At 50.8% G+C, this 14,680-nt stretch overlaps 1 protein-coding gene across 1 annotated transcript in view; it reads right to left on the minus strand.

Annotated features, from left to right (window-relative positions):
• LOC146351736 (intestinal-type alkaline phosphatase 1-like) overlaps nt 1-14,680 on the minus strand; it is a 42,333-nt gene that overhangs the window by 12,550 nt on the left and 15,103 nt on the right. Inside the window, exons 2-7 of the mRNA XM_084847708.1 lie at nt 13,181-13,297; nt 10,785-10,900; nt 9,289-9,463; nt 7,433-7,605; nt 3,277-3,411; nt 1,953-2,022 (exon numbers count right to left, since the gene is read on the minus strand). Of these exons, the coding sequence (XP_084703834.1) occupies nt 1,953-2,022; nt 3,277-3,411; nt 7,433-7,605; nt 9,289-9,463; nt 10,785-10,900; nt 13,181-13,297 (786 nt within the window). The remainder of the gene's footprint in view (nt 1-1,952; nt 2,023-3,276; nt 3,412-7,432; nt 7,606-9,288; nt 9,464-10,784; nt 10,901-13,180; nt 13,298-14,680) is intronic.

Here is a 14,680-nt window from a genome sequence, read left to right on the forward strand (position 1 = left end):
AGAGCTCTGGCTACTGGGCGGTACAGAAATGTAATAAATAATAATAAATGTCTTGGATCAGCCCTGAACATTGTTGTTGTTCAGTCGTTCAGTCGTGTCCGACTCTTCGTGACCCCATGGACCATAGCATGCCAGGCCTTCCTGTCCTGCGCTCTCTCCCGGAGCGTGCTCAAGTTCATATTCATTGCATCGGTGATGCTATCTAGCCATCTCATCCTCTGCCGTCCCCTTCTCCTTTTGCCTTCAATCTTTCCTAGCATCAGGGTCTTTTCCAGGGAGTTTTCTCTTCGCATTAGGTGGCCAAAATATTTGAGCTTCAGCTTCAGCATCTGTCCTTCCAATGAGCACTCAGGGTTGATTTCCTTTAGGATGGACTGATTTGACCTCCTTGCAGTCCAGGGGACTCGTAAGAGTCTTCTCCAGCACCACAGTTCGAAAGCATCAATTCTTTGGCGCTCAGCCTTCCTTATAGTCCAGCTCTCACAGCCATACGTTGCTACTGGGAAAACCATAGCTTTGATTATGTGGACCTTTGTCGGCAAGGTGATGTCTCTGCTTCTTACTATGCTGTCTAGGTTTGCCATAGCTTTCCTCCCAAGGAGCAAGCGTCTTTTAATTTCATGGCTACAGTCACTGTCTGCGGTGATCTTGGAGCCCAAGAAAGTAAAATCTGTCACTGCTTCCATTTCTTCCCCTTCTATATGCCAGGAAGTGATGGGGCCAGGTGCCATGATCTTCGTTTTTTTAATGTTGAGTTTCAAACCAGCTTTTGCACTCTCCTCTTTCACCCTCAACAAAAGGCTCTTTAGATCCTCTTCGCTTTCTGCCATTAGGGTGGTATCGTCTGCATATCGGAGGTTGTTGATAATTCTCCTGGCAATCTTAATTCCGACCTGTGATTCATCCAACCCGGCGTTTCTCATGATGTACTCTGCATATAAGTTAAATAAGCAGGGTGACAATATGCAGCCTTGTCGTACTCCTTTCCCAATTTGGAACCACTCGGTTGTTCCATGTCTGATTCTTACTGTTGCTTCTTGACCCTGGTACATGTTTCTCAGGAGACAGGTAAGGTGGTCTGGTACTCCCATCACTTTAAGAATTTGCCACAGTTTGTTGTGATCCACACAATCAAAGGCTTTAGCGAAGTCAATGAAGCAGAAATAGATGTTTTTCTGGAATTCTCTTGCTTTCTCGATGATCCAGCAAATGTTGGCGATTTGATCTCTAGTTCCTCTGCCTCTTCGAAACCCAGCTTGTACTTCCGGTAGTTCTCGGTTCGCATACTGCTGAAGCCTGGCTTGTAGGATTTTGAGCATCACCTTGCTGGCATGTGAAATGAGCGCAATTGTGCGGTAGTTTGGACACTCTTTGGCTTTGCCCTTCTTTGGAATTGGAATGTAAACTGACCTTTTCCAGTCTTGTGGCCACTGATGAGTGTTCCAAATTTGTTGGCATATTGAATGCAGCACTTTAACAGCATCATCTTTTAGGATCTTAAACAGCTCAGCTGGAATACTTTCATCTCCACTAGCTTTGTTGTTACTAATGCTTCCTAAGGCCCACTTGACTTCACTCTCTAGGATGTCCGGCTAAAGTTCTGAACATAGCCCTGAACACAGAGAGATGCCATTACCTGGCCTGGTCAGCTTATATTTAAATGTCGCAGAGTGAAAAACCAAAGGAGAGGAGGCAGCGGAGGCTGGTGGCTCCAATGTCAGTGGGGCGGTGAATCCATTCCGGGTTTCTGTCAGAACCAGTCAAAACTCTAAGGGAGCAATCCAAGGTGCTGAAAGCGGGAGCAGATTCATTGCCCCACTGATATTGGAGCCACCAGCCTCCACTATTTCCATCTCCCTCTGGAGAGGACCCACTGTGGCTTCCTTGGCAACCTGTAAGAGATGGGACAGACCAATGAGAGAGAAAGCCGGCAACCCAGGTCGTGCCCTCACCCATGAGGTAGTCGGTAGAGTTTTCATCCACAGCATCCAGGCCTTCTTTATTCCAGACGTACCGAGCTCTCTGGAAACAAGTGGGGTGTGTGTGTGTAAATGTCAGGAATCAATAGCATTTGTGTTACATAGACAAAAGAGGCGGAAGGCCTGTACAGCACATGTGTGCAAGGCACACACACAGAGACCATGACACTGATGGTGCAGCATGTCTCTCAATCCCAGGGACTGGAGATCAACGGCAGGAGGGAGCCACAGCCTCCGTGCCCTGCCTGTGAGTTCCCCAGAAGCATCTGGGTGACCACGGTGGGAAACAGGGTGCTGGAACGGATGGGACCTTTGGTCTGATCCAGCAGGATTCTTCATATGATCACTGTGGCAGTATTATTTACATCAGGGGTGGGCAGCACACGCAGGCCACCTGTGGCCCTCTAGCCATTTTCTGCAGCTCTCGCCTGCCCCTGCTTGTTTCCTTGAAAAATCAGTGATTATTTTCGCTGCTGGACCAAATTCAAAAGGGTTGGGGTGAAGCCTTCCAGTGGGTCCTGGGAGAGCAATGCAGCCCCCCAACCATTGGAAGAGACTGGGGTTCTAGTCCCCACTTGGCCATGAAGCTTACTGGGGGACATTGGCCAGCACTGGGGGACATTGGCCAGCCACTGACTGGGCTGTTGTGAGGATAAAATGGAAAGGGGGAGGGCTATGTTCCTTGCAAGAGGAAAAAAGGTAGGATATGTATGTAATAATAGATAATAAGGGAGTTTGTACCAATTGGGAAAAAGTGGGCAAGTTAGAGACCAATTCCCTAGGCAAGATATGGGCACCACAACTGAGAAGTCTCTCTCTGTCTCTCTGTCTCTCTGTCTCTCTGTCTCTCTCTCATGCTTGCCCACCAGGCCTCAAACAGCAAGAGAACATGGAGGTTATGGAGTAACCACATCTTGTAGGATCTCCACATCTTGTAGGATCTCCTAGCCAGATCACCAATTTAGATGAATTTGTGATCACAAATATTTCCTCCTCCGCCCTGGCATTGCTTAAATGGCAATGACAAAAGAATGCCCTCTTTGTACAGGGGCAGAACCAAAGGTCTAAGGCAGGGCGGGGAACATGTGGCCCTCCAGACATTGTTAGGCTGCAGCTGTCCGTCTAAAAGGGAAGAGGGCTCACCCAGTGTCCTGCAGAGAGACACTGCAGCAGCAGAATTACGGGGTGAGCCAGGCAAGCTGCTCTTTCTGCATCCACCTTCCTCCCTGCTAAAGACTCCCAGCCCAGCCAAGATCCAGGTTTTCCCTCCAGGCCCCTGCCCCGCCTACGCCGATACCTTCTTGCCGTTCAGCCACTTTTCTATGAGGTTGAGGCCATCCTTCCTGGTCCCTTTCTGCCTGGAATCATTTGGATATTCCGGGTCAGGCATCTGCGGAGGGGTCATATATATCCGGCCCCCTCCTAGAATCACCTGCCAAAGGCATACAGCACCATGAATATTTCGATGTTGCTAGTTCATGATTATTAGAGGCTGTTCATATTTTAGGACAGTCTTTCCCAACTTGTTGCCCTCCGCATATGTTGGACTACAACTCCCATAAGCCCCCAGCCAGCTATGCTAGCTGGGGGCTTATGGGAGTTGTAGTCCAACACGTGTAGAGGGCGCCAGATTGTCGTCGTGTCGTGTCCAGACCAAACTCTGCTCCGCCAAAATGTAGCCACTGCCACACCACCGAGCTGCGGTTCGATCAGGTGGTAGAAGGATTAGCCGGCGCAATGCACCGTTTCCAGGGTACGCCCGATTGTAACAATCTTCGAGGAGGCTCCTTCCGTGTACCCCAGGGCACCAGGTAGGGAAAGGTTGTTTTAGGAATTCTGTCCGTAATACATAGAAAGCATCTTATAGATGGGAGTTTCTCCATTTGTTTGTTCTGAGTTATTACTTTTATTAAAAACAAACAAATAAATAAACTCGATTCCTTAGCCTTGATAGCTACACACAGGTGGTGGCGTGATTATTACCAGATGCTGTGAGCAAGCGAAAGGGAGCATGTCAATACTTTTTACCGAAATGCCAGATGCTGCATGCACCATGCCACAATGCAAATCAGCACCAACCTCAAAACATGCTTAAGTTAAACGCAGTGTTCCCAGATAAAGACAGTTTCTTTGGCACTAATCCGATTGAGCACATATTTTTGCAATGGGGAGCAAAAGAGACCTTTCCTGGGGAAGAAAACCCATGTCGACTCTTTCTTTTTACAATGAAAGACAGTACACACGCAACCAGACACACCCACGATTTTTCAGCAGCCACAGTAAGCGCATTGAGATCACCTCTTCCTTTTGCCCACTGCTGCAGGAAATGCCTGGGATTATAACTTGGCCAGGTTAAAAATTGTCAATCCTACATTTGGTCAAGGTAGGCACTAAAGGCTGGGCCACCGCGCTACTGATGCAGGGGGAGAGAAATATTGCTAACATGGCCAAGGCGGCCTGGCCTCCCCGCAAATTCCAAACATCTCCAGCTCTGAGGGAGTGTTGAAACTGTGTCCCAGTGGTTAGTTGAGGAGCATCAAGGGTGTGTTCTGAAGCAGAGATTCTCAAAATGCAAAGGGGCAAGGAAGGAGATCTAATTCGAGATCTAATTCTTCAGGAGTTGGGGGGGGGGGGGATCCGAGCACTGCTGGATCCCTTCACCTGCAGAGGGAGGGAGTCATTCAAGAAAGGCCTGGCCAGTAAGCAGTTCATTCTCATGCATGTGGGGGTGGGGGGTGGGCCCGGCAGCTTCTGTGTACGGTGGAGAACGCTGTGCATCCTGGTGCTTTTTCATCATCAGATAATTGCAGCTTCACCATAAGTTATATCAGAATATCAACCTGGAGGTCTGTATATGAATTTGGCAGCTGGCACCATTTCCGCTCACAGTACAGAAAGGAGAGCAACAGTTGATAAACACCACCAGAAAATGCCACAAAGCACACAGCCATTGCGTGTAACCGTCTCATACACGCGTTTGTACAGTAAGATGAAATTCACAACCAAAACAAAACCATAAACAAACAAAAGAGGGGATTAAATTAAAACATGGTCTAAGCTACAAAATACGGAAGAGGGGATCCAAATAACAACGCATAAGAATACACAAGGATGGGCATCTAGTAATATACCCGTTTCATGGATCTTCATCAGAAGTTATCCAGTAGTAGCATAAATTCTTCCTCTGTTAAACAACACTTTCAGTTCTGTCAGGGCCAAGAGCAGGCAATTATTCCCAAAGGAAGTCTTCATATTCTGGCTTATTTGTTTCTTCTTTTTTTTCATGCTAGAAGGCTACTATTCTTAAGGACGGTAGATAACAACTAAACCTGGCGGGGGCAAACAGTAGGCTGCAGGTCTTAGTTATTATCTAAACAGGGCGGATGTCTGGCAAGAGCCATCTGTCCCACTGGTTGTAGAGGAGGGAGGGAGAGAGGCGGGGGAGCTCCAGCCATTTTTGGCTCTGGTGCTGCTCACCGGTAGCATGCAGCACCCGACAGTTTTTATCCAAGGGGAAAAAAGCTTCAGAAAAAAGCCCCCCCCAACAGAAAAGCCCCCGCCCCCATCCCTGCATTAAGCAGAACAGCAGTGGAGGCTGGTGGCTCCGAAGTCAGTGGGACGGTGAATCCGCTCCATGTTTCAGTAAGAACCAGCTGGAACTCTAAAGGAGCTCTCCGAGGTGTGGAAGCTCCTCCTCAAGAGATCTGACTGGTTCTGACTGTAACCTGAAGCAGGTCATCACCCCACTGACATCAGAGTCACCAGCTTCCCCTGCAGAACAGTGAGCCTTGTTAAGACTTACCGGGGGGGGGGGGGAGAGAGAAGCAAAGGCTCAGCGCTTCCACATTTCTCCAGCCTCCACAGGGCTAGACTCTACATGCATGAGGGAAGCCACCACATTGGGCTGTTCACATCTCTGCCTCATTTACCTATTAAGCAGAGGATGGGGCATAATTTTGGCATAAGCGGTGCAGGAGGGGAGGGATGAAGCCCTCTCTGCCACCCCTGCCTTACCAGCTCCACGTGTCTATTGCTTTAGGACAGTCTCCCTTAACCTGGCGCCCTGCAGGTGCGTCGTACTACAGCTCCCATCATCTCCAGCCGGCAGGGCCACTGGAGGGCCCCAGGTTACGGGAATGCTTCTTCAGGAACTTTTCTCCTTGTCCAGCTCAAATACCAGAAGTGAGCCAGGCTGGGAAATGCTTACGTGAAGCAACTAGAAGTTGTGAGGGAAGGCCAGGAGAGGGCAGGGCCTAGATCCCTTTCTGATGTTACAATTACACTGGACAGGTTCACACAACGTGACAAGCCAGAGTACGGCTGGTTTCAGACAACGTAACCCACACTTAAGGGTTGAATATGGGTTGAGTATGGGTTGTCATTGAACCGTGGGTGTTGTTGAACCATGAGTTATCGTGTTGTCTGAACCCAGCCACAATAACAAACCATGGTTTATTAACTATGGGCAATCCACAGCTCACAACCCAACAACAAATCATGGGTTCTCTCCATGGGCTGTTTGTGGTTAGCAAACCATGTTTTGCTAGCAGGCTGGTTCAGAAAACACGATAAGCCATGGTTCAACCACAATGCACAGTTCAATGACAACCCATACTCAACCCTTGAGTGTGGGATATTGTGTTGTCTGAACCCAGTCTATGGGTTGAGTATGGACTGAGTGTGGGTTGTCATTGAACTGCAGGTTTCAGTTGAACCGTGGGTTGTTGTGCTGTCTGAAACCAGCCATGCTAATAAACCATGGTTTGTTACCCACGAACAACCCACAGTTCACAACCCAACAACAAATCATGGGTTCTCTCCATGGGCTGTTTGTGGTTAGCAAACCATGGTTTGTTAGGGCTGCTGGATTCACACAACCAACGATACAGCAACAGCCCACAGTTCGATATGTACTCTGGCTTGTTGTGTTGTGTGAACCAGGTCAACCTCTGCTTCTGCACCCTGCATTAGGCATGAATGGGATGTGGCCATTTGGGGGATTGGGCAATTTCAAAACACAATATGGGTCTTCTTTTGAATTGAAATTGAATTTTGGTTCAATTGCTGCTCAGGGGTGCACATGCCAGCCTCAGGGTCCTGGCATCTCCCTCCTTTGCCCAGGTCTGGAACTGGACATCAAGGAGCAAACTTGACAAAGGAAATGACCAGGTAATGCCTAGGGAACACAAAATTCCACCTCTGCGTGGGTATCATATGGGAGGCACAATCCATCTATAAGTTTACTTAGGAGTAAGTCCCGCTGAGTTCAACAGGGCTTACTCGCAGGTCGGTGCGCCTAGCACTGCAGCCTTAAGGTGTCAAGAGCTGCTTTATTCTCAAGTCCAACCACTGGGCCATGCAGCCCTGACAACCAGATCACTGAATCCCCACGTGTCCAGGCCATTCCCACAGCTCTCCCCACCAGACACCTCTGCGCACCCACAACCACTCACGTTGATGTCTGTGTTGTGCACCAGCTGGTAGGCAATGTCCTTGCAGCCCTGACGGACAGCATCCTTGGGCAGATCTGCATCACCGTACCAGTCCCGGCTGACGGAATGGGCGTAGGAGGCCCCCGGAGAGGCGTGCTGGACGCGAGTGGTTGTCACGATCCCCACAGACTTGCCTGTGATGGGAGAGGGGGAGGAGGGGCATGGGGGGAGACAGGCTGGTGAGCATGAGGCGTGTCTTCTGAAAGTGCAAGTGTGCCAGGGAGGGCCCCTGCCGCCCCAGTGACTCTGGGCTGATCTGTGAAGATGCCTGGGTTCAAACACTGAGGGGGATACAGTGGGCGGCAGACTGGCCCAACCTGGCGCTCTCTAAATGCATTGGACTGCAATTCCCATCATCCCTAGGCAGGATAGGAGTTGTAGTCCAGTTGTGGAAGAGAGATGGAGCCATCAGTGGACCCAGATGCATCAGCCATACACAGAGGAGGGATGGCCTTTAAGGGCTTTAAAGGGGCAGAGAGCAGACTTCGTTATGATTCAGCATGGCTTTAACTCCATGGGAACAATACCTTGTGATCTATACCATTCATAGGAAGCAGCTGTTTGGGCCAAAGATCCTTCCTAATGTATATGCCAGTAGGCTCAATTTGTCTGGCCAGAGCACCCGGCTACAGTAATTGTAGCCACACACTGTGAGAAAATACTACTGTCTGTGACAAACTATGTTACATAGCTCAACTGCGCCCCCTGCAGTATCTGGTACTTTGGCACCATGCCAGGACACCTGACTAGGTGCTTTTGCACCCTTTTGTTCCCCAGTACACATCCAGAACTTAAGCTCTTTTGCGCAATGGTTTGTCCAGTTAGAACAGGCTCTTTTATTATACAAGTACAGGGGCAGGAGGAAGGTGAATCCAGCCACTAAGTGATTTTCCAATTTGCCAGCTAGATCACTAACATCAGAAATGGAGGATATCACACTACTAGACAAAACAGCAGCCAGTCTGCGCCAATGGGCCAGCTTTGGCTGAACTCAGATTCCCCTAAAAGTGAGAGTTTGCTCACTCTCTGCTGTCTTCCTAACAGAAGACTGAGGGTGGGCCTGAGAGCACCCTTCAATTCTCCAAAGGGCTGTCACTTAGAAGAGGGCAAAGACTTGTTCCCTGCCACTCCAGAGGGCAGGAATAGATATAACGGGTGTAGGTTACAGGTGGGTAAATTTCAGTTGAACAGTGGGAGAAACTCCTTGGCAGTTTGACAATGGGGCCTATTAGCGGGGGTGGGGTGTTCAGGCTCTCCTTTGCCAGAGGCCCTCAAGCATCTGCTGGGCATGCTCTAGCTCTGGATGCTCAGGTGATGTTCTGCCCCCCACAGCTAAAGTCCAGTTGGGGGTGGAGCTCAATGAGCTTTTGTTGGTTAACCCCCCTGGACTTTTACTCATCTTCTGCTAGCTGGCCTGACTTGGTCCGCAGCAAGTTGGGCCAGCTCATGGATTTTCCTTTTTTAAAAAAATTTGCACAGAGATTTGTGCAAATTTTGGCCAGAGTTTGCGTGATTTATGGAACTGCAGCCACAATTTGTGCAAATCATGCAGACTGCAGCTGTAATGTGTGCAAATCTTTATTTGGGCTGGATTTCCTGGCGATGGATATCCCTAAAGTCAACAAGCCTTATCTGTGAGGACCTGTGACACTGGTGCCAGTGTCATGACCCCCTGTATTGCTCAGGAGAAGGTGGGAAACTGTGGAGATGCTTGTAACCAGAGGAAAACAAGCCACGGAGAAAGACAAATCTTTATCGTTGCCCACTGCCCTCTGCTGCCATGCTCCCCAGGACTTTTTCTTCCCTGCAGCTCATACCTGACAACTTTGCCCGATGGAGGATGGAGGACACCTCATTGCCAAAGGTGGTGTTGCACTGGCCATAGACTGCCGCAGCGCTCACCCCCAGGGTTTTAGCATTGGTCTTCACCCCGCAGAGGTAGGCAGTGCCAGTGCCAGCGCTGTCTGGCACCTGCCGGTCGACGTTGTACGTCTGCCAAGAGAAACAGAGAGGTGCAATGCCTCGGCGCGGCTGGGTGCAAGATCAGTGGGCAGCTGTGTGGCAAGAAGCCCAGTGCTCACCAGGAGAAATGATACAGGGAAGGGAAAATTGTATGACACTGAGAGAATTTGTTTCATATGTGTCTTATAAATAGCATCAGCAGCAACTTTATGTCTTTATTTATTACACATATAGACCATCCAGCAACCCCAGTTCTCTGGACAGCATACAGGTAAGTTAAAAACAATAAGCAATGCAAAAACAGCACATAATGAAACCAAGATAAAACCAGCAGCAAAAGGTAAAAACAGTGAAGCGCATAAAACCAATGTGTAAAGAAAGCAGTGTAGAATAAAAGTGCAAAGACCGCAAAGCCACACACAGAAAAGCCGGTTCTTAAGATGACTGGGGAATAGCTTCAGTAGCTGCCCAGAAGGAAATTCCAGCAGATGAAGACTCTTTCCACTGCCCACATGACTAGGTTCACCTGCCAAAAAGCCTCTTCTGATCACGCAGCAGCCTTGCCTCGCTTCGCACTTGGTATCGGGGGCCACGCTAGGCACAGACGCAGAGCTTGGCCGGAGAGCAACAGGAGTTCTAACAAGCGATCGTGGTGGCATTTCTGTTCCACTGTCCAGCACTGGCGGCAGGGTTCGGAGGGCCCTCGGGCAAGACACCCTCCGCAGGCCCCTCCCTCGGCGCCTCCGCCTTCTCACTGCCACGGCCACAGCTGCTCTCGCGCCTCCTCCTCTTCCGCATCGTTGCTCCCGCTTGCGGGCTCGACAGGCAGAGAGCCGGGGAGCAAGTGGGCCGGGGCGTCTCCCGCTGCTCCTCTGCCCCACCACCGTTGTCCGGGCAGGAGCGAGAGGCAGGGGAACAAGCAGGCTGCCATGGTGAAGAGGAGGAGCAGGTCCAGGGGGCTCTTGTCACTGGGCCCCTGCTGGGGTGCGGGCCCTTGGCAGGTGCCCAACCATGCCTGCCCTTGACGCTGGCCCTGAAGGAGTCTGCAGCAGCCTCTCCTGCTCCTCCTCCTCACCACCACTGTCATCTGGGCCAGACCAAGAGGCAGGTTGCCATGATAAAGGGCGAGAGCAACTCGAGGGGGCTCTTGTCAGTGGGTCCCTGCTGCAGTGCAGGCCCTCGGCAGGTGCCCGCCCATGCCTGCCCTTGACTGGACACCATCAGTGTCAATTGCACACTGCAGAGTAACACAGCCAAAACCAGATAGGCCCCTGCCCCAAGGAACTTGCAGTGTCAATGCCTGCGGGAATAGATGGAGGGAGGGAAGTGAGAAGCAAGCAAGGCTACACACCTTGGACAGGGCAACGTAGGGGAATTTCTCCATCGCCAGCACGCTCTCCTCCCCGGAGCCTCCCGCCTGCTGGCCCTTGTAGATGCGGGCTGCGGAGACGGTGGGCACCCCCATGCCTGCAGGCAAAGCGTTAGGGTCACCATGAGGGCTGGCAGGTGGTTAAAGAATGTTTTCACTAGATCCATCACCTGCCTTTTAAGCTATTAACAGGGCAATCCTGTGTGTGTGCACTCGAAACTAAGGCCCACTGCGTTCAGTGGGGCTTACTCACAAGTAAGTGTGTTTAGGGTTGTATCCTAATGGCTTCTGTTCCTACCAGTTTGGATATCACCAAAAAGTTGACATGTGTTTGTCTTTTCGAGAGGCGAAAAGGAGTGTGAGGTTGCTTGTACTTCTTAAATGGTGAGCTGCTTCTTATTGTTAGAAGGAAAGGTTTTGATAGTAATAAACACGAGCACCAAATATGTCTGAAAGAAAGAAAGCAGCATGCTCCTAACGTTCAGCCTCCACCAATCAATCAACTACAACTTAAGTTGATTAATCTACCAATTAAAGCTTGCAGCACTAATGGCTATAACCAACTTTTGTTTGCTCAGCAGTGGAGACTGCAGGATGTGCATAACTTGAATTCTGTTTTTGTTGGAGCATGGAAAGAGGTATAGGTAGATGAGTAGAACGGTACGGGTGGATGGGTAGGAAATGGCAGAGGAGAGAGTCTCCTAATGTTGCAGTTGCGGTGGGGGGATGAGAGCTGGCACAGCATAATGGCAAACAGACTGAACTGTGCATCGAGAAGTCCTCAGTTCAGCTCTCGCCCCACCTGCTGTGCCTCTTTACCAGATACAGAGTGTTGCTCTTGTGACACCCACCGTGATGGGTTCAGATAACCCGGAGACAGGCAGAGGGCCGGCTTGGCGCCTTCCTGTGCCTCAGGGTTCCTATGGGAGAAAGCAGCACAGCAGGCTCTCTGCTGGGTTTTGCCCATGCACAGCGATGGCTGGGCACCTGGGTGGAGCTTTGGTGTCTGTGACACAGCCTTCCCCAACCTGCTGCCCGGCAGATGTGTTGGACTGCAAGTCCCAGAATCCCCAGCCAGGATGGCCAACAGGGAAGACTGGATTTGAACTCTGTAACACTTGGCGTTGCCCGTCTTCCAGCCTTCTTGGAGCCTGGAGCTTTCCTCCCTGCCAGCCCCCAAGATAAGCAGCCTGTGGGCGGGATGCTCTGGCCGGAGGCGCCTCGGAGCGACCCCAAACTTCCCACCTGTGAGTGATGAGTGGCCTTGGCGAGGCCCACAGCCATTCGCCCCCCTGCCAAGACCGACCACGCACACTCTGGGCTGAGTTATAGGGGACACAGCCGGCGGCGCCAGAGCAAACAGCCAAGAAGGGGCATAAATCAGGGGAGCAATGGGGGCACAGCCAGGAATGGCTGCGTGTCTGATCCGAACCCCTGAGGAGAGAAGAGGGCCGACGCCGTCCCTCTGCCCCTTTTTGGACCTCTGCTGGTAGCGCTGAGCCAGCAGGAGCCGAGACACAAGCGTGTGTGTGCGTGGCGCCCGGGGGGGGGGGAGAATCTTCCCCTTCGGAACGCGAAAGAGGGCAGCAGGCCAAGCTGTCTGCCCCGTCCACAGCCGTTAGGGATGTCACCTGACCCAAGGCATCTTTCCTGATGAATCCAAGTAGCCCTACATCGATTTAAAGCTAAGAATAGTCGTGCTGAAACTATGGAGGGGCTGCTAGTCACTTTACAGATTGAGGCCCTATTGATCGAACCACGCCTATTGATCACTGAACAATTTGATTTTGTGTGTGTGCTTAAAAAAAATTGGGTGTGTCTTAGTTGGATCCGGACGCAGGCCTGTTTCTCAAAGAAGCCCAGGGTATTTCGATGCCAGTCTGAAGGGGTGGGTTGAAAAGGTTATGCACCAGCAAGAAGATTACCGGGGGGGGGGGGGTCTTTTCTCCCAGAGTCTGAGGCCCCACTAGTGTGTCAGTTGCATGGGTCTATTGCTTATGCAGTGTGCGTGTGCATTAGGGTGGCCGTGTGTTCTGCTTTACAGAGGGCAGTCCTCTATTTGAAATTGTCCTGCATTTGATAGACAGTCCACTCCAAGTCTGGTTTTAAGTCAAAGAACCATAAGGAGGGGGACTGGGGGAGGCCTTGAAGTCGCCCACCACCAGCTGTCACCTGGACAGCAGCCTGGGCAAGGCACACCAAGGGTCGCCAAGGTCAGTCTTGTCGGCTATGGTGAGGCGTCTTTTACTTCTGTTTAAATTATAGTCATTCTTTCTAAATGCGCATCTATACCTGTAAGTTAGCGTATACCGTCGTATGCAAATCTGACTCCTCTTTTGCCCCCTTTTTGGGGGGATGCATTACATGTGCAGACTTACCATCGCCCAGGAATAAGATGAGGTTCTTTGCTCGCTGATTCATAGGTGTCAAGCGGAGTGCCGATTTCAGGGTCTGCCAGGCTTTCATGTTCCAGTAGTACGGCTCTTTTTCTTCCTCTAGACATCCCAAGGAGAGAAAAACGTTGCTTTGCACAATGCATGCTTAATTCTTGGAACATACTCCCACAAGATGGGGTAGGAGACATGAGGGCAGTGGAGGCTGGTGGCTCCAGTGTCAGTGGGGCGGTGAATCCGCTCCGGGTTTCAGTCAGAACCAGTCAAAACTCTAAAGCTGCTCTCCAGGGTGGAATACTCAGAAAACGGGAATGGCTGGCAGGAACCCTGAACAGAAGCACTCCACACTGCAACTTTTTGTTGCAGGTCTCACTTGTCAACCGCTCTTAGCCATCAGAGTGGCAGGAAGCCTTCATGTTCAGAGGCAATCTCTGTCCCTGAATACCTGAAGCTGAGGATAAACAAGGGAAAGCCATGGCTTTTCTGGTCTTGCTTGTGGAGGCATCCAGCTGAATCAGTTGGAAAAGTGAAGCTGGACAAGAAGCAATGATGGCTTGTTGGGGAAGGACTCGTCTTATGCCATAGAAGAGCCACATCTGGACTGGTAAGTAGGTCTGAGTGAACGGGAGTTGTAGTCCAACATGTCTGGAGGACACCAGGTTGGGGAAAGCTGGTCTAGGCATTCAACAGTGGAGTCTAATTTCTTAGATCTCCAAGGCAAAACTGGGGCAGTGTCCATCTGGCACAGGGCAAGCAGACACAAAAGAGCGCATGTGCTCCCAGAAGAGTGGGTTTCTGGAGATGCACCTTTTCCTCATCCTCTCCAATGGCTCCTATGGTGAAGAACCTCCAAATCCAGAGGCAGTGTACCAGATCTAGGGTGTCATGGTGTCCTTATCAGCAAGGCTGTCTGGGGAACAGCCAATGGGGATACCGGGCCACAGAGAGTAAAGGGCAGCCATGTTGGTGACTTAGTTTGAGTCCAACTTGCCTATGGTGCATTTTCCACAATCACTTAATGCTAATTAATCACACATTAACCCGGGACCTGCCTTTCGACGGACTAAAGGTCATTGTGTGACAGGCAGGAAATCAAGCAGGTACAGCAGCATCTGTTGTTTATCAATACACCTAATATGCGCCAGGCGCTGCACAAAAATGGGAAGAACAATTCCCTGCCCACAGGCTCACAGCCTTCTTTAACAGACCCCCCCCCCCCGAAAGAAGACAGGAGAGGTTGAGGGAAAAGGAAAACTTTGTGCTAGTGGGCAAGAACAGAAAATAATTGAGGGTGCAGTTCTCAGCACGTTTAGACAGAACAAAGTCAGTGAAGGTTGGTGGCTCCTGTGTCAGTGGGGCTGTGGATCCACATCTGCACAGCCATCCAAGGTTCAAGAGCCCCCTCTCCTTGCCTTTGCCCTGGGTCCCCAAGCCGATACCTCCCCCATCCCATCCCTCCCATGACTTGACGCTGGCGTTATGTGT

Source organism: Heloderma suspectum, chromosome 3, assembly GCF_057233095.1.
Source record: "Heloderma suspectum isolate Gila_16-S chromosome 3, 16-S_ref, whole genome shotgun sequence".
Lineage (NCBI taxonomy): Eukaryota > Metazoa > Chordata > Lepidosauria > Squamata > Helodermatidae > Heloderma > Heloderma suspectum.